The sequence below is a fragment of the Palaemon carinicauda genome, chromosome 7 (assembly GCF_036898095.1).
Source record: "Palaemon carinicauda isolate YSFRI2023 chromosome 7, ASM3689809v2, whole genome shotgun sequence".
Taxonomy (NCBI): domain Eukaryota; kingdom Metazoa; phylum Arthropoda; class Malacostraca; order Decapoda; family Palaemonidae; genus Palaemon; species Palaemon carinicauda.
Window position 1 is genome coordinate 153,369,961 of NC_090731.1, and position 23,006 is coordinate 153,392,966.

At 34.9% G+C, this 23,006-nt stretch overlaps 1 protein-coding gene across 7 annotated transcripts in view; it reads right to left on the reverse strand.

Annotated features, from left to right (window-relative positions):
- MTA1-like (metastasis associated 1-like) overlaps positions 1 to 23,006 on the reverse strand; it is a 182,772-nt gene that overhangs the window by 36,042 nt on the left and 123,724 nt on the right. For 3 of the 7 annotated variants that reach the window (XM_068376979.1, XM_068376980.1, XM_068376977.1), the window contains 4 exons: positions 22,432 to 22,716; positions 22,045 to 22,251; positions 21,312 to 21,422; positions 15,009 to 15,026 (listed from right to left, as the gene is read on the reverse strand). In XM_068376979.1, coding sequence (XP_068233080.1) covers positions 15,009 to 15,026; positions 21,312 to 21,422; positions 22,045 to 22,251; positions 22,432 to 22,716 — 621 coding nt within the window. Of the gene's footprint in view, positions 1 to 5,922; positions 6,387 to 15,004; positions 15,027 to 21,311; positions 21,423 to 22,044; positions 22,252 to 22,431; positions 22,717 to 23,006 lie in introns of those variants that run through there. The other 4 variants (XM_068376982.1, XM_068376983.1, XM_068376978.1 and 1 more) reach the window with 4 other exon arrangements.

Here is a 23,006-nt window from a genome sequence, read left to right on the forward strand (position 1 = left end):
TTACCCAGTTAGTTGAATATTACGTAAATTGAAGAGAAATAGAAGTTCTTACTGAGCATAACAAAAAATGAAAGCTGTGTGCTATAGATTACTGAATGAAATATAAAAGTAACAAGATGGATTTAAAAGAAAAAAAGTTTTGTTAAGTTTTATTTTTTCAGTACTTGACAATAAAATAAAAGGATAAGATGAAACGACATCCTAAGAACACTTCTCTTTTGGTGTTTTCTAGCAGCCAGGTTGAGGTGCTATATGTCAACTTCCTCCACTTTTTTTTTTTTAACCTGGTGCTGCTAGCCACTATTTGGCATTTTCCTAACATCTGATACAAATTAATCGCGTACATTAGCAATGGATATAGAACCATTAATCATCACACATAGTAATGCACGGTGTATGCAAATGTACTTCAAAATTGTATAAGTAATCAAAGCAATAGGAAGAATTTGCAACTTCCATCAGAATGAAAAAAAAAAAATGTGAGCCCTTAAATATAAGGATATTTCAAAATCCATGACAATTCTTGTCAAGAATTCCAGAAGCTGAATTCTCAACCTATACTGGATAATGTTTATGGCTTCTAGGATAAAAAGTTGTGGTTTATGGGCTTCATGTTACAAGATAGAAGTGGGTTCTCACTACTATGACACTATTTTCAGCTAGCATAATTTCACATATCCTGGATCACTGCACTAACCACTTAGCATTACAGTAAACTCTCTCTCTTTGTAACTTATAGCACAGTTGAGAGAAATAGTTAAAAGCCAGAATACTCTAATATATAAAACCCTCAGGCAGTCACAATCACGAGTCAACATATAGTGAAAAAGGAATTTTGAGGTAGAGGGAGTACAAAATATTATATCAACTGGAATTCAAACCACCACCTTTTACAGTACTTTCATTTCAAATGGTTTACCAAAGAGAATGAAATCCTACTGACCTAAGATGCGAGAGAACCCAGAATTTAAGATTTTAAATTACCCAACATACAATTTGGAATGGAGCTGCATTCTTTATTTGATAAATCTGCACCCCATCAGAAGGGAAACACGGACTTCATTACACAATGGATAAAGCAATGCCAGGGATAAACTACTGCCCCTTGTATTGGTTTAGCAGAAGGGAACTTGAACATGGAACAATAATATCAGGATAAGTAAATACTATACCTCAAACTGGGATACTGTTAATGACTAGAAGCTGTTGGATTGCTCATAATTTACATAAAATACTTGGAAGGTTTTTCCCAGAAGTTGGAATATAAGTACAGTAATAAGTATATTCAATTGTCCACATTTGTAAGTTTGATAAAAAGTGAATTTCTTCCAGTAGAGTAAACGACTTAGTTAATTAAAAAATAACCTAATAAACTAATTACAATAATGTTCATACCAATTGAATTTTGTAAACGGGCATACAACTACTTGGGTTATCAAATACCGGGTCATCAGCAGCCACTGTCCAGCCTTAACATGCATGGAGAGGCTTCGGCACTAATCATGTGTACACAGTATGCTTAGTCTCTAGGATATGAGTGCCAATGCAATGAGAGTCATTTTCTGCCACTGCCTTTGAACCTAACAATAGCATTGAACTTCTACACGTACTCCCCTCATCAAACATTGAAGAGATGATAATAAGTACCCTCATCCTCGCTCTATGGAGATTTTTCAAGTCCCAATAGTAGGGCACAGGTCCTACAAGTGCCAAACAGTCAAAAGGAACTATGAGAGCTGACTGGCTAATTTTCAGCATTTTCAAGTTAATGCCAGTATTGACTAAAGAATTATTCTCAGTGTCATTTGATGTCATGCTACTTATGAAGTTACTCCTCAATTCTGCTTTAACTAGTGTTCTCTGACAGCTACCAAATATTACTTTCCTACCCAGATGACTAAATAAAAATAAAAGATCTAAATAAATAAATATGTTAAGATCTCAATTACCACTGAATCTTTATATTAACATTCCTTAAAAGAACTATAAATGTACTCATGAATCATGAGAAGATTACTTTCACAATGAAGTTAAAAATTTATTTCACACTACTATACAACAATGCAGTACATGAGTCTGCAGTAAAGACAAAATGACATGCTAAATAAAGAGCTGATGGGCTGAACAACTAGAACCATCAGAGGGTGCCAACACAATGTACACAATATTCTCATGCACTTACATTCTAAAACAGCAATGTAAGTTGCTTCCCAAGTGACTCAATTACCAGAGAAATTTGCATTACTTTACTTCAAATAACTAGCAAAGAGGATCACTGTATGAAGTTCAATATTCAGACACACTGTATTATGCAATAATCTTACATCAACTGTAAAAGGCAAACAAACCACTTATTTCCTTTATTAGGGTTGTGATAGCCTACTGGACAAGTTAGATTTTAAATCTATGAGTTAGTATTCTGATCATCTCCCAAAAGTCGCATAGCTTTCCTTTGTGTCTGAATCTTGCCGTCCTTGTGAACTACGGTATGGAGTAGCACCTAACTGGGCCTACCTTGGGTGGAGACGAGGGTTGGGCACAAATCATATGATATATATGGTCGGTTACTAGGATACTGTGCAATAAATGTAATAACATGTCTCTTGCCTCTTCTGCTCATGACTAACCTTTAATCCTTGTAGTTCTTATACAAAGGGCATGGTACTGATTGAAATATCTAAATAAAAAAAATTCTTCAAAGCTTCACATAAATAGCATGTGCATTACAGCAGCTCTAATAATTACAATTGCATTCTGTAATTATGTCTATAATTAAAATGTACTATCTTTAATAGATCATGCACTATAAAATTAGTGTAAAAGTAAGAAATTAAAACATGAAATTCAAGATTGGATCAAAATACCTTTTTTTTTTTTTAAGAATTCTACACTAACATAATATAGCAATCTTTAAATAAAAGATACATTTCCAATCAAATATACTTGACTCTCAAGACCCAATCTCTAAGGTGCATGGGAATATTTTCTATGTAACTGTCACCTTGACCAAATTTCTAAAGAGCACATAAGCAAATGGCAATTCCTCACCAAATAACATAGGAAAATTGTCACTTAATGGTCATAAATTTTATTTCTAGTGTTAATTTATCATATAAAATAATTTTCTATTTATAAAGACTGCTTTTGGCTGGCCTACAGGGGGGGGGAAAGATATTTTTGTTCAAGAGATTCAATTAACTACTTATGTACGGCTCAAATGCATAAAGAAAACGTCTTTGTTTCTACAGTAGGAACTGTCTATGAATCTGGACCAGAAGATGCAGCAATGGAGCTTAGGAGACCACTCAGCAGCCATGTGCAATGGGGGGAAGTACACCCATAGTTTAAAGGTTTGAAGGCTACTTATAAATAGCAGAGGCAAGGGACAGTGACACTGCCCTATCGAGCAGGACAATGTCATAGAGACTGACCATATATACATATGATCAGCACCCAAGACCCCTCTCCACCCAAGCTAGAACCAAGGAGAGCCAGGCAATGGCTGCTGATGACTCAGCAGATAGACCTATAGGCTCCCACAAAACACCCCATCCTTAGCTCACATGGATAGTGAGGTTGCAGCGACCAAAGAAACTAACGAGTTTGAGCGTGACTCGAACCCCAGTCTGGCATTCACCAGTCAGGGACATTACCACATCGGCCACCACAACTCTTGCAGTTTGAAAGAAAGGTTAAGAGTCTGGAAGAGAGGCAAGAGGAACAGAGGTAGAGTAAGACGCTGCTAAGACCTTCACGTAATGCCCACAGTGCACCGCTTGACGTGTACTGTTGGCACTACCCCCGACAGTGTGTGCAGGAGCACCAAATTGGTTTTACGATATGATACCTACGCCGTAGGGTATGTATACTGGTCTTTCGTCTACATAATAATAATCTGCCAGAGGCTAACCAACTTTGATTTACTGGTAGACATTATTGAAACATGGGTACTTCATATGTCTTAACACTTATGTATATAATTAATAAAACAATACTCATAGCCACTATTCTGTTTACAATCGGGGAAAGCTGTGTCCGAAACTGAAGGACACAAAAAGAATAGTTGGTGGAACTTTTAAATGCCTAAATCTCATAATTAAATGTAAATGCTAAATTTAGAAGATAATGTGACATTGTCTAAAACCCGAGAAAATAAGTTTTGTTATTAGACAATATAAATATAAAAACGATAAGTTATCGTGCATCGCCATCAAGGATGAAACTCTGGTTAACTTCACGATTAAATTCAACAGTAAACAGAACACGAGAGAAGCATTTCAAATAAAATTATTGAAATTAGTATGCAAAATCAAAAATGACAGTTCGAGTAATAATTGTTTCTTGTAGGAAATAAAAATTATCCTTTGGTAGTTAGGAAAGCATAGATGGTAGTGTGGATAAAATATTAAAGTAAACAATGGGAAAGATTATATTTCGCTATTCTTATTTCTTAATAAGCTATCAATATGTGAATATTACATGCACTATTCTCAGATGAAGTTAAGTGAAACACCAGTTTCATCAAAATCCTGTTTACTTCAAATATAGCCATAATTTTTTTACTAGCGGATATATAGTTTAGATAATGATGTCGCCTAGTCCAAGAGTGGATATGGTAGTTTCACGTTATGATGTGACTCCTTTGAATTTAGTTACAAAATTAGTCTTCAAAACTCGCATGTATACAATAAAATATAAAATACCGTCAAAGTTGAATAATGTCAACGACCAATTTAGAGAAGTTTATGTAAGACCTTAACTTTGATCAAAATGACTTTGCATCTAAGAAATCCAAAAGATAACTTCTTCAGTAGTAGCAAAGGCCATAACTTTATCCAGCATCATTGCAGCTTTAAGGAGTGCAACCCATCCTCACTAAAAGGAGTGCGACTCATCCTCACAAAAAGGACCATGAGTCATCCTCAATAAAGCAATGTTATTTAGGGGTTACTTAAAACTATCTCTTCTTTTTGTTTCTCAACCAGTTTTTTTATTTAAAAATCATTTGAAAGACACTTTTATGTATATAAAAATTTTTCATTGGAAATTCTCTTGGCATTCCAATTTTTTATGTATTATATCAATGCATAGAAGTTACTTTTAAAAAAGGACTATTTTTCAAATGGAAATTTCTTTTTTTCTAGAAGTGAATGTACAGATTAAAGGTTATAAAATTCCCTATCTTTTCATGTTTGAATGAAAAAAATCAGTCAACATTAAAAAAAAGGGGGGTATGTATTTTCTCGAGAAATTTCATATTTTGAGAAATTGGACTTCAAAACCTTTTTTTACACTGGTTGAATAGACTTTAGCATGTATGAATATGGGCCTTTAGCAATGATTTTCCTCACCAGTGGAGGTCATAAGGACATAACCATCACATTTCAGGATTATTTACAAGCCAAATGGGCGAGTCCTTTGCCTCAAATCTAAAATTATTGCTCCCCCCCCCATCCCCCCACACATATATATAATGATACATGTACCAAATGCACAAACATGAGCAAGACTGGCTAATAATATAAATATATTCTTGTCAGTAAGTCTCTTTTTATAGGCAAACTTTATGCTTTTGGCCTACTTAGTTATTGTTTCTGACACTTTAAGCATCTTTCTGCATAATCATAATATAAAATTAGTATATATATAAAAAGGCAGACAAAGAAATAAGAACATAATCTTAAAGAGATATGCATCTATCTTTTATTTACGAATACTATAGACTACATAAGAACATGGATAATCTATTCCTCAGAAAATCATAGAATTATTACATATGGGATACTAAAATAATTAGCTTTCCCTTGAATCTTTGAAGCAATATTAAATGATTAGGTACCCAGGTCAGAAAAGGGTTCCCTAAGAGACACTTACATAAAAAAACAAAAAATATTTTTCAGCAATAAAATAAACATTTCGCTTAAAAAAAACAGGTGCTTGAAAAAAAAAAATATAGATGGTCTCAAAGCCAAAAATATAATAAGCTGAATTTCCTAAATCCCACAAGCCAGAGGTCGCGTGGCGCACTTCTCAAGAGAAGCATTAGCAGGCAGAAAGGACATGGAAGAAAATTTTAATTTATCTACTGCCTCTGACAAGGCTACATGAAGTTGGTCTTTGATAAAAATAATGTCTTTCTTGGTTTACTATGTACAATTTCTCACTGAAAATAGGCACATCTGCAGAACAGGATATTGCCAGTACAGTACACGAGTCAAACAATTAGGCTGGTAGGAGCCAGTAGCAACAGGTGCTGTCAGCACAGTTGAAGAGCAGGCAGCTAACCTGGAGACTGAAGACTTTGGAGCAGAGGAAGCCGATATATCAGCAGCATAACTCCTTAACTGTCTTTAATTATTCTCATAAGCATGTTAGCTTTACAGCTGCTGCAAAAGAAGGAAGGACATAAATGCATGAAAGGTGTTAAATGGAGAGCCTTGATAAAGAAGGGATGACAAATACATGAAAGGCATGTCCTGGAAGACCTTGAGTACATTGAAGTAGAGAGGAAATCTCAAGAAAACATCAGAAAAAGATGTAACATCAAGCAATCAAAAACTAACATATCCACCAAACAAGCAATCAGGGTGATGGAGCAAACTCATAGTTACTTTTTGCTAAAGTTTATCAAGTAAAAAGAAATGACAAGTGGTTAGCACAAGCAAGAATTTATTACAGAAATAGGTTGTTCTTAGGAACAAAACACTTGAATTGAACACAACAAATAAGTGATAGTTCAAAGCAAAACCGGTCCTATGGAACAACTGTAAACAAAGGTGTTAACACCAATGCATGGTCATCAACTAAAGGTAATTTAGTTGAATAATGCCAGAGACAATTTAGACCAGCCTTACCACCTAAAAGGACTAATAATTGTCTGACAAGTTAAAAATTTAGCAAACCAAGGAACACTTGTAACATGAATATCAGCACAGATATGATTAATGGAGTTGTGATACATATAAAAACACATTAAACAGAGTTTGTCTATACTGGTAATTCTCATTTCTTTACTATGTTGTGCAGAGACCTTGGGAAGAAACTCTTCCTCAAATGTATTTTAAATATGTCTTCAGTCTTTTCATTTCATTGTGCATGTTATGTACTGTATTTGCATATGTATGAATTAGAGCTCTCTTACAGGATAACTTTAAGAAAGCAACAGGATGAATTTCGGTAAAGTCAATGCAATAATACCAGTAAATGGTTTCCGAGGTCTTTGGTTAGAATTGCACCAAGAGCTACTGAAACCACATCTTACAATTTAATCTATTACAATGTACGAGTATCAGAATTCTACAAAACAATACTTGTATGTGTCTGTTGACCAAGGTGACCTGGCTTTTAATACCATGTTAGCTATCGCTTATATTAAAAGGGATGGGAGATGGGTGGACTGATATCATCAACCCTTTGATATTTTTTTATTGAATTTCAAACTGGATCTGGTGGTCATGTAACATTATTACAACCATATAAATCCTAAAAAAAATATTAAAATATTTAAAAAACCCATCTACACATTTATTAAGAATATTTAGAAAAAAAAAGGAAATTAAATTGAAACAAAATAACTGACAATGTACATTTGCTTCTTTAGAAAAAAGTGCATTAAGGACTAGATCTGACCCCTTTGCTCTTCATCATAGTAATGGAGGAAGATACATATGAAATACATGGAAGGGGATTTCTGAAAGCTGCTGTATGCAAATACCCTGGTGTTAACAATTTTCATGTGCCCAAAATGGGACAAAATTATTTTGTGTTCCCTAAATGTCACTTAGGCAGAAAGCAGTTGAATTCCACTTATGCTTTAGCAGAAACAAATATTAATAGACAAAGGGTTATTGTCTATAACATGGAATGTTGATAGACTGTCTTTTAGATGCTATAATAGATGGTTTCAGAAAACCTTTGATTCTGAGGATACAATGCAGTGTCTATCCTAAACCTGTTCAACACCAGCCAACCCTGTCAAACAGTGGGAATGATAAGAATTAAATAGCAGTTATTTCATGAGAGGAGTACTAAAATCTCTAGACTAACATCTTAGCACATAAGACATAAGATGGTGATTGGTGGTATTTGTTATCGAGAAGAGAGATATAGGGATTCATGCTATCATCTTGGTTTTAAGTCTTGCAAATTCTAGGCAAGGAATGTGGGAGACCGACATTATTGATGTTGAAGGGTAAAGTAAATACAGAATTTGAGGCTCTGAGAGAACTCAGATCTGGTAAATACCATGTATCACGAGACTTTACTAAAAAGTGTATTAAAACTATTAGTTACCAATTGAGGAGGTCCCCTTTTTGTTTTTGTTTCTTTGTTGATGTCGGCTACCCCCCAAAATTGGGGGAAGTGCCTTGGTGCATGTATGTATGTATTCCCTCTACAATTATCCCCTTCACTACAATGACGTTACACACATACACACACAAAAAGCCTTGTGATACAGATGGTGATGTCTGGATACATCATCATCATTATTATTACAATCCAAGCTACAAATATAAACCATATGGAGGTTAAAATCACACTTATATGCGACAAAAGAATATCACACAGTTCACACTCAAGAAATTTTGCAAAAAAAAAACCATCTCTCCCTGTTATTAAGCCCTGCTTTCTTCAGTCAACCAACAAGATCTTTGGGATTCTAGCCTTTATTTCAAATTATGTAAGAGCTATTTTAGTCTTTTTATGTTACCATGGTAGAATTACACCACTCTCTCTAGCCAACGGTGACATTCCCTACCTTAGGCATTACCCAAACCCACCCAACACACCCCGCTTAGAGAAGTAGGAATCCTCATCTCACCCCACCAAAACCGAAATACTTGCGATTCTAGTCATTATTCACAATTATGTAAGGTCTATTTTAGTGTACAGTATTTCTATATTGGCATCATACAGTCTTACTCAACACACCCAGTTCATTGACATAGGAATCCTCATCTAACCCAACCACCAACCAACATATTTGCAATTCTAGTCGTTATTCACAATTATGTAAGGTCTAATTTAGTGTAATTCTATATTGGCATCACACAGACTTACTATGTAGTGTTCTTCAATTCCCCGCCTCTGACTCCCACATGTCCCACCCATAACGTAAGAAAAACGTTACCAGTTGTTGAAACAAAACGACACTAGTTTTTTCTAATTTCATTCCTTTTTTCTAAACTATCATCATCTCCATGTCTTATATATTTCATATTGATATTGTTCATTGTTTTCCTGAGTAAAAGTTATTTTACTGTCATTATTTCCATTCTACACAGTATTTGTCCTGTTCGTAAATCCGCAGTCTATTTCCAAGCCCATGAAATACCTAAAACAGGAATAATCCAGTTCATAGTGACAGTCACACTCGAGGTGGAGTGACAGACGAACGAACAAAATCTTACCAAATTGTAGACTATAAGCCTACTATATGACCAATTTGTGGTAACATCAAAACGAGTAGCTGAGATTAACAAGCATTTGTTTTTAACCTTTGGATAACATTATTAAGGAATGTAAATTAAATGAATCTCACAAAAACAACGTAATATGATTAAGAAATGTGAAATGAAACTGACAAAAACAATGATTTCTTCAAGCATGGGCCACATGCCACATCAAACCATTCTTCCTACTAATGATAACAATTTAACAACTCTCAACCACAACAAAAATTGGGTATTAGGAGGTTTATGAGGTAGTTTTATCACATTTCAGGAGCACTTAGCTTACACTTCATTGTTTCCAACTGGTACATTTGTGCTGTGTCTAAGCAAAGACTCATGGACAAAATGCATAGCCTATGTTACGTCACCTCCAGAAAAGCAGCAATGTATTATCTATAAATTATTCTTTTTATTTATTTTGATAATTCACTGAATAAAAATAGCCCAATAAAATATGCTATGATAGGTTATTAAATTCTCAATTTTTTTTTCTTTAAAATTGCTTAGCTAAATATAGGTGTATCTTTACCACTTGCAGCGACTTATGGGAAATACTGTAAATATTTACAATGATTTTATTGAATAAAAATTCAAAGAGCGTCAACGATATGAAAAGACATCTCCAAAAATAAAAAATGATGTAGCTTAAGGGGATTTATTTTAGCAAGAATAAGCTATAAAGATCCAGATTACCTAATTGGTCTTTTGCCTCATAATCTACACGTCTAATAGACCGACTAGGAATGTGAAGCAACAATGGTTCAGATGCAAAGAGTGATCTAAAGTAATTAAAGTATTTAAGACTCTTTGAGGAACTCAGCGATAAGGCGCAGTGAACATTTGAAACCCTTTACTGAGGGAACACAATGTAATTATGACTACTAAACCCGACTTGCAAATTCACCAGGCCAATTTCACTAAAATTAGCACGAAGTTAAAGGCCTAAATCGTCCCCAAGAAATTCAATAATGCTTTCAATATGCCAATCATTCTTAACGCTGGTAAATGAGAGGGAGAGAAAAATATCAAATCTAATACAGTGGAACCTCTACATACGAACGTATCTACATCCGAATTTTCCAACATCCGAAGTAAAATTCGAGCAAATTTTTGGCTCTACACCCGAATTTTATTACGACACACGAAGTAAGCAATTTTCGTCGTACCGGTTGTATCCGAATTTTTCGACACGCGAAGTATAATTCGAACACTTTCCTACTCTACACACGAATTTTTTTTCGACACCCGAAGTAAACAATACCCGCACGCGTAGTTGGTACTCATAGCGCCAGATGTGTTTTTTATTTCTGCCGATAAAAGGCAGCACTTCGACCTCGGAGGGACCCTCAATTAGCGTGGCTTGGGTCAGTCCTCTGTTCTCGTCGGCTTCGTGCGGTTGTGCCATTTGCGTTCTGCTATTACTGTACTGTTTTAATCGTGATTTTTACGTGCATCCTTTTACGGTAATTTACGTAAAGTATGGGTCCTAAAAGGCTTAGTTTTGCAAGTGGTAGTGGTAGTGGTGAGAAAAGGAAGAAGGAAATGCTTTCTTTAGACGTAAAGCAAGAAATTATTGAAAAACATGAGCGTGGCGTCCGCGTGAGTGAACTTGCTAAACAGTATGGCCGTAATATGTCGACGATCTCGACAATCCTGAAACAGAAGGAAGCCATTAAAGCAGTGAAACCTTCTAAGGGGATCACCATCATTTCAAAAAGCCATAGCCCTATCATAGAAGAGATGGAACGACTTCTGCTAATCTGGATAAAGGACAGAGAGATTGTTGGCGACACCATCACCGAAACCACCATCTGCGAGAAGGCGCATGCCATCTTCACGGACTTGAAGGAGGAGAACTCTGGGGGTGATGCTGGGGGAGAGTTCAACCGAACCTTCCTCAGACGATTTCAAGGCATCTCGTGGCTGGTTTGAGAAATTTAAGAAAAGGTCCGGGATTCATTCAGTTGTTCGCCACGGAGAGGCTGCTAGTGCCGACACAAAGGCTGCAGCTGACTTTTGTCAAGAACTTTGAAAGGATCGTGCTGGAAGAAGGCTACGTAGAGCACCAAGTGTTTAATTGTGATGAAACCGGGCTGTTTTGGAAGAAGATGCCCAGTCGAACCTGCATCACCGCCGAAGAGAAGAAATTGCCTGGGCATAAGCCAATGAAGGATCGGTTGACTCTTGCCCTATGTGCGAACGCTAGCGGGGACTTTAAAGTCAAGCCCTTACTGGTTTACCATTCTGAGGACCCTAGGGCCTTCAAGGCACACAACGTGGATAAGGACCAGCTTCATGTTTTCTGGCGATCCAACTCGAAGGCCTGGGTCACTAGGCAGTTCCTTGTGCAATGGGTTAAAACAAAGTTTTCGGCCCTTCTGTGAAGAAGTATTTTCGTGAGCAGAAATTGCCTTTGAAGTGCCTGCTATGCCTTGACAATGCACCCGCTCAACCACTGTACCTCCCCCAAATCAGCATCGACCGTTTTAGAACGACCTACACTGAAGATGCAAGCCACGGGCTCTTGCCCAAGGCAGCCCATAAATCAATTCAGCGGGCAAAATTGTTTACAATTAGTGTCAAACTGAATAATGCCAGATCAGCTGACTGTGAAAGCAACATGTGATGAGATGAGACATGAAAGCAATTCTTAAACATGATAAACAGAAGGTAATTCTGGTTAAAAATTACCTTTCAAAATTGCTAATATCATCAGAATCTATAAGCTAGAATTTTTTTTATTTTTTGAAAAGAACATCCACTACTTCTGAAACAAAGTGAGGAAAGAGTAACCTCCTTGCAAGGTCATAAAATTGTCAAGAAACTTTTCTTCAAATGCAACCACGTCAAGATATCTACCAAGAGAAACCTGTCTTTTATCTACTCCTAAACTGGACAAGAAGGAAAGGCCAAAAGTTATGGTGATCAGACAGCACATAGGGGGAATGAAAGTGATAATGACTACACAGGTTTCTTTCCAGTCCAAAAGAATCACTTGCCAAATTTTTGTGAATGGGAAACCTTACAGGCATATTGTAAACATTGAAATTGTTCAAGTGCCAAAGGAATCCTCCTCCTCCTCCTAGAGCCATATTCAGAAAACAAAAGCAAAGATGCTGGGAAATGTATCAGCTGGCATGGCCTACAGATTCTACTCAGGTTACACTAAATCAAAAGTTTGGTTTCCAAAAGATATGGTAAAGTAGCAGCTTGAATGTGATCAAAACCTTGGTCCAAATACAAAAAGAGTGAAAAAGGTTGCATTGTAACTTTGAATGAAATATTTGACTAACTTTTCTGCCTTGCCTGAATAATAATAGGTTCAATCAATTCTGAATCTATATCTAACTTCTAATAAATAATTAGAAAAAAGTAGACTCGGCAATATAGTAGAATAGGTTAGACTATTAATTACAATCATAGCCGATACATGAGGAAAAGAAAGAATATGCTTTCAGCAAATGAACTAGTAGGAAAGGAATTGGAAACAATAAAAAAAAAAAAGACTGGAAATAAATTAGAGAATTGTTCCATAAAAGAAGCAAACTGTGACTAAAGGAAAGCAATTTCAGCCCTTACACCTATAATCTAATATGGTTCTTTATCACGAATCTTTACCAGACTGACCAACATCTGCAGAGCTAGAGATAGAAAGAATAGCCTCATCCAAAATATCCCTTATAACATTCCTTTTTTTTGGCCTGTCTTGCTTTGCATTTCTATTACATACCAACTTGACCATCAAATTAACATATTTTATTCTGATATTTGTTTATCTTAACTTCCAACTATTGGTTCACTCCAACCATCTTTTTTCTAGTAAATGGTACTTTTCAAACATCTGTTTTTCTAGATCATGCGACTGACATTGCACTCAATACAATGTACAAGGGTCTACGTCTTCCGATAAAAATTTGTTTATGGAGCATTTAACTAAAAACCTTAAACCTTGTTCTAAACTCAGAGACAAACATGCCTACCATAAGAAATAAATAACATATAAGACAAAGGTAAACCATAGTTCACTAATAATAGACAGTATAAGATAAAGCAGTACTCCTGAAATAGCAGGTTCAGCTTCACGATAAAGCACGGTGATCACCTATGAGTTAGTCCCCAGAGATTATAGTACAGTATATTTTTTTTTTATTTACATTTTAAGCTTCAGAAGCTCAGGATTCCTAGACATCAGCTTTAGAACTCCCAGGTAAGATTCATCAAATCACAATGAATATTCATGCAAGAGTCAAATAACTTTGAAATGTTACTTGTAAATTGTTTTATTCATTGTACAGTACTGAGTTTGTTCGTATACAATAGTATTCCATTCATTTCCTGTATAGAAGTTAAGAGAGCAAAGCCTTTTCAGTTCTGTGAATAAATGACAAGTATAAGAAAGATTGGAGCTACAACAAAATAGATTTAGCATAGCTAATGAATACTTCAACATAAATTTACTGACAATTCTGTCAAGGTCTTAGGGTTTGGTGCACTATATTTTTTTGGCAGTAAGGCTAATTCCAAAGCTGATATTGAACTAATTTAATTCCATTTTAGTTCAAGAAATTACCCAAGTAACTTCTTTTATTGGAATTTGGGCAAATACACTTATGATGAAATGTTAGACAAAGGGCAGTCTATGAAGAGATGCCCTACTCTTTAGGATCTCAAGAGTTTTTATTTCTAAATAAATTACATTAATTTTATTAAGTTTTTCTAAGAGTACACACTTCAATGCAGTATGTCTATTTCAAAAATTTATATCCAAAATTTTGTGAAGTATTTTAAGTCAGTGACGCAAGTTTATCTATTTGTTACTCATATCAAAATATTCTTTGAAAGGAAAAGTGAATTGTATAGAAAATTTATATAAGGGTAAAACTGCTTTTAAATAATTCACCATTCTCGAACAACCATTTGGTACCCATACTAAATCATTGTTGTTAAGCTGACTGGCCATTATTGCAAAACTCAAACCACCTAGTTGAGTTGGCTGTGCACACGCTTTTTAATCAGGTAAACAAGTAAATATATAAAAACAGTAACAAATGTGTGATTTCACTTACACCCTTCCCTTAGAATATTAGTATAATCATGTTAGCAAAGTCTTATAGCAATAGCAGGAAATATACAAGATTGTGCACACGCTATATGACATGTTAAGTGAACCACATATTAAGCTATACTTATCAGTACAAAATATACAACAATGTTATTTGGATTTGGTAATTTTGAATCACAGTCAAAAGTCACAATTGGCTATGGGAAGATAGTTCAAAAATTCATACCTAATATTATCAGCTAACTTTTTTGGCAGCATTAAACCCTCTCCTGTAACTTATATAGGGCGGGAAAAAAATATCAGTAAGCCGATTACTGAAATATCCTTAATGACTATCCTATAAAAATATCGGTTAGTAACTTTGAAGAGAACTATAGTCATATGGATAGTTAAGTGAATATCGTACTATGCAGAAGCCTAACAGAGAACACCAGACCATCAATTTCATGCTTTATTAATGACATCAAAACAAATAAAGAAGTAAACTCACCCACCTTCTTCCAATTCGCCCTCTAGAATGGGAAAATTCCAAAAATTACAACCCTTGAATAAGTGCTATGAACTATACTTAATTTACATAAGTGTTCACAATCCTAAATGACAACATAAAACTAGAGACCACATTATACAATTTGCTATGAAATATTTATCATCATAAGATAATATGGCTAGATAAATAGGCATACAATATTTCCATTTGAAAATATATCTCCTTTAATAAAGTATGCAAATATTTCATGTTAAAAGCAAACTAAATATTACTGTAATAGATTTATCATCCTTTTAAATAATAAATATTCTATCCAAAGACTTGATTCATGATCTTTATTATTCACTACTTGCAAAACCACAACTTTATAGCAAGTATATTATTTATGTCTTTGTATAAAAAAGGATAAAAGGTTTGCTTCCATGAGATTACTGGGAACATCTTCATTACTCCAATATTTAGTTGACACCTGTAACAAACTCAACTGAATAATGGCAGTATCCTTGGTAGGGTCATGAAGCGATACGCAAATAATGAACAATCGATTATAAATTCCCCGTACGAAGATCTAAGATAAGAACATATGGAACCTCCAACTTCTACCAATTACAAAAATTTCTCTTAAATTCCTTTGTAGATCATAAGATTTTTTTATCCCATTACACATCAAAATGAGTCTTGGTCCATAACTATGTACAACAAAGAAAAATTTTATATAAAGCCAACATAGAAATGGTACAGAATAATGTTATTGGAAATAATTAAAAAACATAACTAGATTTGTTTACGGTTTCATCCATCAAATATTGCTCATCATCAACATCTATACTTATTTCCTTCTTAAAACAGTGCTGATTATATGAATAGCTCTTGAAGGTGTACAGAAAGAGGGATACAAAAGCATAATATACTAGATGATTTATAATTGAACGGAATCTGATTTTCAACACGACAGAGTGGAAAGAAGTTTGTAAGTGGTGAAAGATAAAAGAAAATGCTTTTTAACCAATTGTAATAAGAAATTGCATAACTGATATAAAAGGCAAAATTAAGTTGATAAGAAAATTAAATTATGAGAATAATTGTGAACATGATTAAATACCAACAAAACCACCCAGAAATAATGAAAAAAATAGGTAGAGATATTGCATTATTTACAAAGGAAATACAAAATAATTTGAAAAAGAGATAAGATTGATTAAACATGTTATGGAAGTATAATATACATCAGGGATCAAAGACACTGATAACCATGAGGCTCTTGTTTTCAAACTCAAACAGTTGGGAGTGGGTGGGTCGTTTCTGAGCGTTATTATTGAATTTTTAAGCAAAAGATCTCAGAGTTGTTGTTGATGGTCACCATAGTGAGTATAGGAGTATGATATCTGGTATTCCACAAGGTAGTGTTCTTGCCCCATTACTTTTCATCTTAAAACAAGCTTGTTGCATATGCAATGATGTTATTCTCTTTGCATCAACTCCATCACGTAAATGTAGATTTAGGGTTGCTGAATCCCTTAATAGAGATCTAGCTAAAATTAAGGCACGGTGCAAATTAATGAGGTATGAATTTGAATCCTAACAAAACTCAAAGTATGATTGTAAGTAGGACAAGGACAGTGGCTTCTCAACACCTGGATTTCAGCATTGATAATGTTTCTTTAAATTTGTATGACTCTTTTTAAGATTTTAGGTGTGATTCTCCACAGCAAATTTACTTTAGAGAAACACATTAGGTCTGTCTTCTTCAATTGGACAAAAAATTGGCTTATTGAGAAAGTCCTTGAAGATTTTCTGTGATCAATCTATTCTTAAGAAGTGTTTTAATTCTTTCATTCTACCTTGTTTTGAGTATTGTTCTCCTGTCTGGTCTTCAGCTGCTGATTCTTATCCTAATTTGTTGGACAGGAACTTACGGTCTTTTAAATTTCTTATTCGTGATCTCGATATTAATCTTTGGCACCATCGTTCAATTAGTTCATTATGCATGTTGCATAAGATTTTTCATAATTCAGACCATCCTTTACATTCAGATCTTCTTGGACAGTTCCATCCTGTTCATAATACTAGGCATGCAGTTAACTCTAATAGTCAGGCCTTCTCCATCAAGAGGCTTAATACTACACAGTATTCTAAAAGTTTTATTCCAGCTGCGACCAAGTTGTGGAATGATCTTCCTAATTGGATAGTTGAATCAGAAGAACTTCATAAGTTCAAAGTAGCAGCGAATGTTTTTATGTTAAACAGGCTGTCATAAGTCTTTTTATAGTTAGTTATATTGGAATGATCTGTTTTAATGTTTTTTTTTTTATTTTATTTTAATTTTTCATTACTTCTTATATCGTTTATTTACTTCCTTGTTTCCTTTCCTCACTGAGCTAATTTTTCCTATTGGAGCCCTTGGGCTTTTAGCATCTTGCTTTTTAACTAGTGTTGTAGCTTGGCTAGTAATAATAATAATAATAATAATAATTAATTGCTTTTTGTGTACTTAAATACAGGTACATGTTTTTGGTATTAACAATAGCAAGGAGGGAATAACAACGGACCTGCTGTAATGAGAAACTTGATGCCAATGAAAGTGTAGACCAATATGATATTTTCCCTTTGTTCCTTTTTATAATGACAGTTTATTTCAGTTCCTAAGCTGTCTGTTATTTTTTTGAAAATTAGGAAGAGGTTCTCTTTTTGACGCTTGGAGAATTAGTAATGTTACTCCATTGGGTAAATATGTTTCTGGTAGTTCAACAATTTCCAATGTTGTACTGCTTTGTCAGAAAATTTTTATGACTGGCCTTGATTTTAATGCTGCCTTAGATCCTGTTAATCACAAGGAGTAGATGGGTGTTTTCTTAAGATCACAATTGACTATTCAATAGATTGCAGAAAGTACTTGTTGATGGACACCATAGTGACTTTAGATAATATCTGGTGTTCCTCAGGGCAGTGTTCTAGGGCCATTACTTTTCATACTACAGTTTATAAGCATGATATGCGGTTTGGCCTAGAACACTAGTTTGTTGAATATGCAAATACTATTCTCTTTTCTTCAATTCCATCTTCTTAATGTAGATATGGGGTTGCTGAATAACTTAATAGGGATCTAGCTAAAATCAGTGCATAATGCAAATTATGGGGGATGAAGTTCAATCCTAACAAACCTCAGCATATGACTTTAAGTAGGTCTAGGACAGAGGCTCCTCAACATTTAAATTTTTGCTTGACAATGTTTACTTTTGACAACCCCATATGTCTGTTTCTCCTTGAATTGAATTAATGTTTCAATTCTTTAATTCTACCTCATTTTGAGTATTTTTCTCCTGTCTGGCTTTCAGCTGCTGTCTCTCATCTAATTGCTGGGTAGAAACTTGCCATCAATTTACTGTAATTCCTTATCTTGATGTTAACCTCTAGCACCGTCATTCAGTTAGTTCATTATGCATGTTGCATAAGGTCTTTCATAATACAGATCATCCATTGCATCCTGACCTTCCCAGACTGTACAATCCTGTACATAGTACAGGGTACTAAGAATGCAGTTAATTATAACATTCATGCCATCTCCATCTTAAGGCAAAATACTACACAGAATACTAAAAGTTTTATTCCAGCTGTGACCTAACTTGGTAGTAGAATCAGTGGAACTTCAGAAGTTTATAAGTTTTGTAAATTCTCTATGTTGAACAGATTAACATGTCTCATTCTAGTACGGCTGATCTAATTCAACATTCTTAATGATTTAAAAATTTTTATTATATTTCTCACTAATTTATATAGTTTATTGGCTATTTCCATCCTCACTGGGCTGATTTCCCAGTTGGAGCCCTTGGGTTTATAGCACTGCTTTTCCAACCTGGGTTGTAACTTGGTTTACAATAATAATATCCAGTTAACCTATATGATACATTTAAAAAAAATTGAAGGTTATAGTTAAGATAAACACAGCTCAATGAGACTAGTCAGGAGGGAAAGAAGATATGGATGTCATGGTGACATAGGGATTAATGCAATTGAGTATTTCAAATAATAAATAGGAACAGATAAAGCAACTCACCACCATAATGCGGGATTGTGAAATGATAATAAAGTAATGAATATTAATCTGTTTAAAATAAAATAGGAGATTATAAAGAAGACAATAGTGATGAAAATATATTCAAATTAACAAGATTAGTGACCTTTCCAAATTTTATTGAATAATAAGAATTTGATATAAAAAAGGATCTACCTATCTATCTACGAAGGCACTTCCCCAATTTTTAGGCAAGTTTGGCTGGTATTGCTAGGGTGTCACTGCCTAGTCTCCCCCGTTATCCACCACAAACTAAGCTTCATATGCTGAATCTCCTACTGCTGCTATCTCAGCAGAAGCAACAGGCCCTATCCGAACTGTATCACAATCGCTCACCATTCATTCCTATTTCTAGCATTCTCTTCTGCCTCTCTCTCATCTATCCTTCTATCACCTACAGCTTTCTTCAAAAGCTCGGCCTTCCTCTTGTACTTCTCCCATCAACTATTGCATTTATCACCTTCTTCAGCAGACTGGTATTTTCCATTCTCTTTACAAGGCCAAACCACCTCAACGCATTCATATTCACTCTAGCTATTCATTTCTTACATCCATTCCCACAGTTACTACTTCATTCCTAACCCTATCTAATCTGGATACACTAGCCATACTCCTGACATTTCATCTCGAACACATTCAATTTCCATCTCCGCCACTTTCATTCTCCAGAATTCCAATCCATATATCCCAGTTGGTATAATCACTTTCTCATACAGAACTCTCTTTCCATTCATGCCAAACCCTCTAATTTTTACCAATCCCTTCACTAGCCCCCACACGTTGCATCCTTCATTCACTCTCTGACGTACATCTGCTTCCAATCCACCGTTTGCAGCAACAACAGACCCAAAGTATTCACACTGATCTACAGCACTTCAAGTAACAGTCCATTCAACATGATATTCAACCCAGCTAAAGATTCATCTCAACAGATTACCTCTGTACTGATCAAATTTTGTGGTGGTGGGGGAGGGCCATTTTTAAATGAAGTGGAAAAACTAAACAGCTCAAATATCTACATATTGGATTTACCAATTTAGGCTAAATAGCCCGGAGTGTGAGCCCGTGAGGCTCCTCAGAAACCAAGTGCATCAGGGTAAAACCTAGACTAACACTAAAAGGGAAAAAGTTCAGAGGTTAGACAAAGTTGGAAGAAAGGAATGCTGTATGGGACCAGAAAAGCAGCCATCAAAGTAAGTAAGTAAGTAAAGGATATAAAGCAGGTGAAGCTAAGAGCTGAAATAACACTACAAAGACACTCAAGTAGTTGCAGGACACTGAGTACTATCCCTACAGAGTAACCATCTATGCCACAGAAATATATGGCTAGTTCTTCTTCAAGTATTGACTAACATGTTAAAAAATATTAAAAGATATTCTAAAAAAGTTGAACAAACATTACAACTCAAGAGAAGACCATACAACGGATAAAAAGTTGGTGAGAGATGTGGTCAGACTTGAAAATAGATTGCTATTTCAATAAATGAGATGGTTTTGGAATGTAATGAGATGAGGAGAGGTGAGATTAGTGTTAGAAGATATGGAAAAGTAGAAATAAAAGAACTAGGACTGGTGGGATTAAGGCAGAACTGCACAATTAATAAAACTGTAAAGAATTTATAGCGCAACTAAACCAGTAAATGGATATAATCATCATCACTTCTTTTTGGTAACTTCATACGTTAATACACGATAAAAAGAGACAAACCATTTCAATAGAAAGTCCAACAACTAAACATTTGTGACACTAATAGAAAAAAATGAGTCTCCTGTAGAATTAATCAAAGCTTTAGCTCTATATTTATTATACATACAAAACCAAACTATAAATTTTGGGGGGATTTTATGGAAGTTACGGACACATGGAAGACTCTTTGACAATGTAAATTTTTATCACCCAAGATATTTACTCCTGGTTTCACTGACAGCTTCTATAGAAGTAATGTAAAAACAACAGTATTTAAAAAAAAACTGACAATTTACACATAAAATTTTGATGTCATTTTATTAAAAACCCCTACTTGGGGACCTACTACCCTAGGATACTACAGTATCTTTTCAAGACCTAACCTACCTAAACCTTGAATTTTTTTTGGTGAACAGTATATTTATAAATTCAGTCTTTCAGTCTGACCAGTTGAATTTTCTATGACTAGAAATTTTAATCATAAATGCCCAATAACCTCAGACAAACCAAGTCATATAAAAATTTACATCAACATAAAAGAAACTTACCATCCATGCCATTTGTTTCCTCATACGCTCGTCTTTTTAAAAGGGATGGGCTTGTATTATTTAGAACGGGAAGCTCTCGGTTTGGTACTGGAGTATAAATAAGACTGCCATCTGGAAAAAATTATACAGTGTTAATTCCAAGGTAGAATTAATTGTATATATATACTGTATTAGCATGTGTGTGTGTTAAGATACACTGTACAGACCTAAAGAGTGCAGCAGCAAAATAAACTAAAAATGGGGAGGGGGTAAAAATCAGAAGCTAACATTGGCCTGAACTTGCTTCCAGTCTTTACTGAAAGCTTTCAGTTTCACGAGAAAATACAATACATATTTTTTCAACATGGCACACCATCTGGTTAATCTGATAAAATATTTGTATCACCTTTTGTTAATTCCGCCCTAACCCATAATGAAAAATGACAATTCTCTCCAACCACCACAACTGACAGTGATACTGTCATTCATACATAAAAAATCAATACAAAAACACAAAAGGAAGATATATAAATGTATATATATACATATATAACTGAAGGAAGTTCATCAGATTAACAGTTAAAACATTATCAAGAACAAATTACGAGCAATTGAAGGTTAAAAATAATACATTACAAAATGAACTAATAGACAAGATAGTACTGTCAAGAACAACAATCATAGCTATGAATAAATAATCATCAATCAAACAATCAATCAATCACTCAATCAACCAACCAACCAACCAACCAACCTGGTCCCTTGGGAGGTTTTGGGAATGCTATATGGGGCTGTATGGGAAGAAGTAACTTGTCCGTGGGGAGCATCCACGCAGGGCAAGCAGAGATCTTCTGACCTAAGCGCATTGACACCTGTGAAACTCTCCCACGACGCCGACCCGTTCTATGCTTCACAAGGTATGCAAAGTCTTCAAACGTTTTCCCAGCCATGCGCTGGAGACCTGAAACGTTATCCATACATTGGCCCATACATCCAAAAAGTTATACATGTATTCATTCAAATTAGATATTGAATTTTTCATGCTTATTTTAAACACCGTATTCACCCACATTGATTAGTATAAAAATAGTCAAACAATAATTAAACATCAATGAGCAATGCCACCTTCATATAAACTTACTCTCTTGACGGATATTAGTGGCATTGATTGGCCAGTTTGGATTCCGGCCTGCTTTTCTGGGGAGAATCAGGTCTTGACAAAGTCTGCGCATGACTCGAATTGGAAGGCTTGTATGAACCATGATGGCTGCTCTAGTTTTCATGATTGGTCTTGGAGAGCCCGGTCTCAAGGCCACACCATGTGCCTGAGCAGCATGTCGAATTAACTGTGACCGCGTCTTGTATTCACGGCCACAACCACCAACATTACACCGCTGCGAACGACTGCCACCACTGTGCAGTCGTTCTGGAAGGCAAAATGCTTATTCTTTACACCTGGCACAAAAATCATATTCAAGTAGTTACATGTAAATTCTTAGTGGCTGAGAGATGGGTAATCTAATTTCATCTATAACATGATTTTGGAGACCCTCATACATACATTTAAAGCTACCAATGGAAGTTCACAATCACATCATAACTAGAGGTTTGTTTGTCTAACATTTTTGCAGATTATCTTAAATCATTTTATCAATTCATTATTAAAATTTTGGGAATAATCCATAGAGTAATTATAAAAGTAAAACCTTCAAAAGT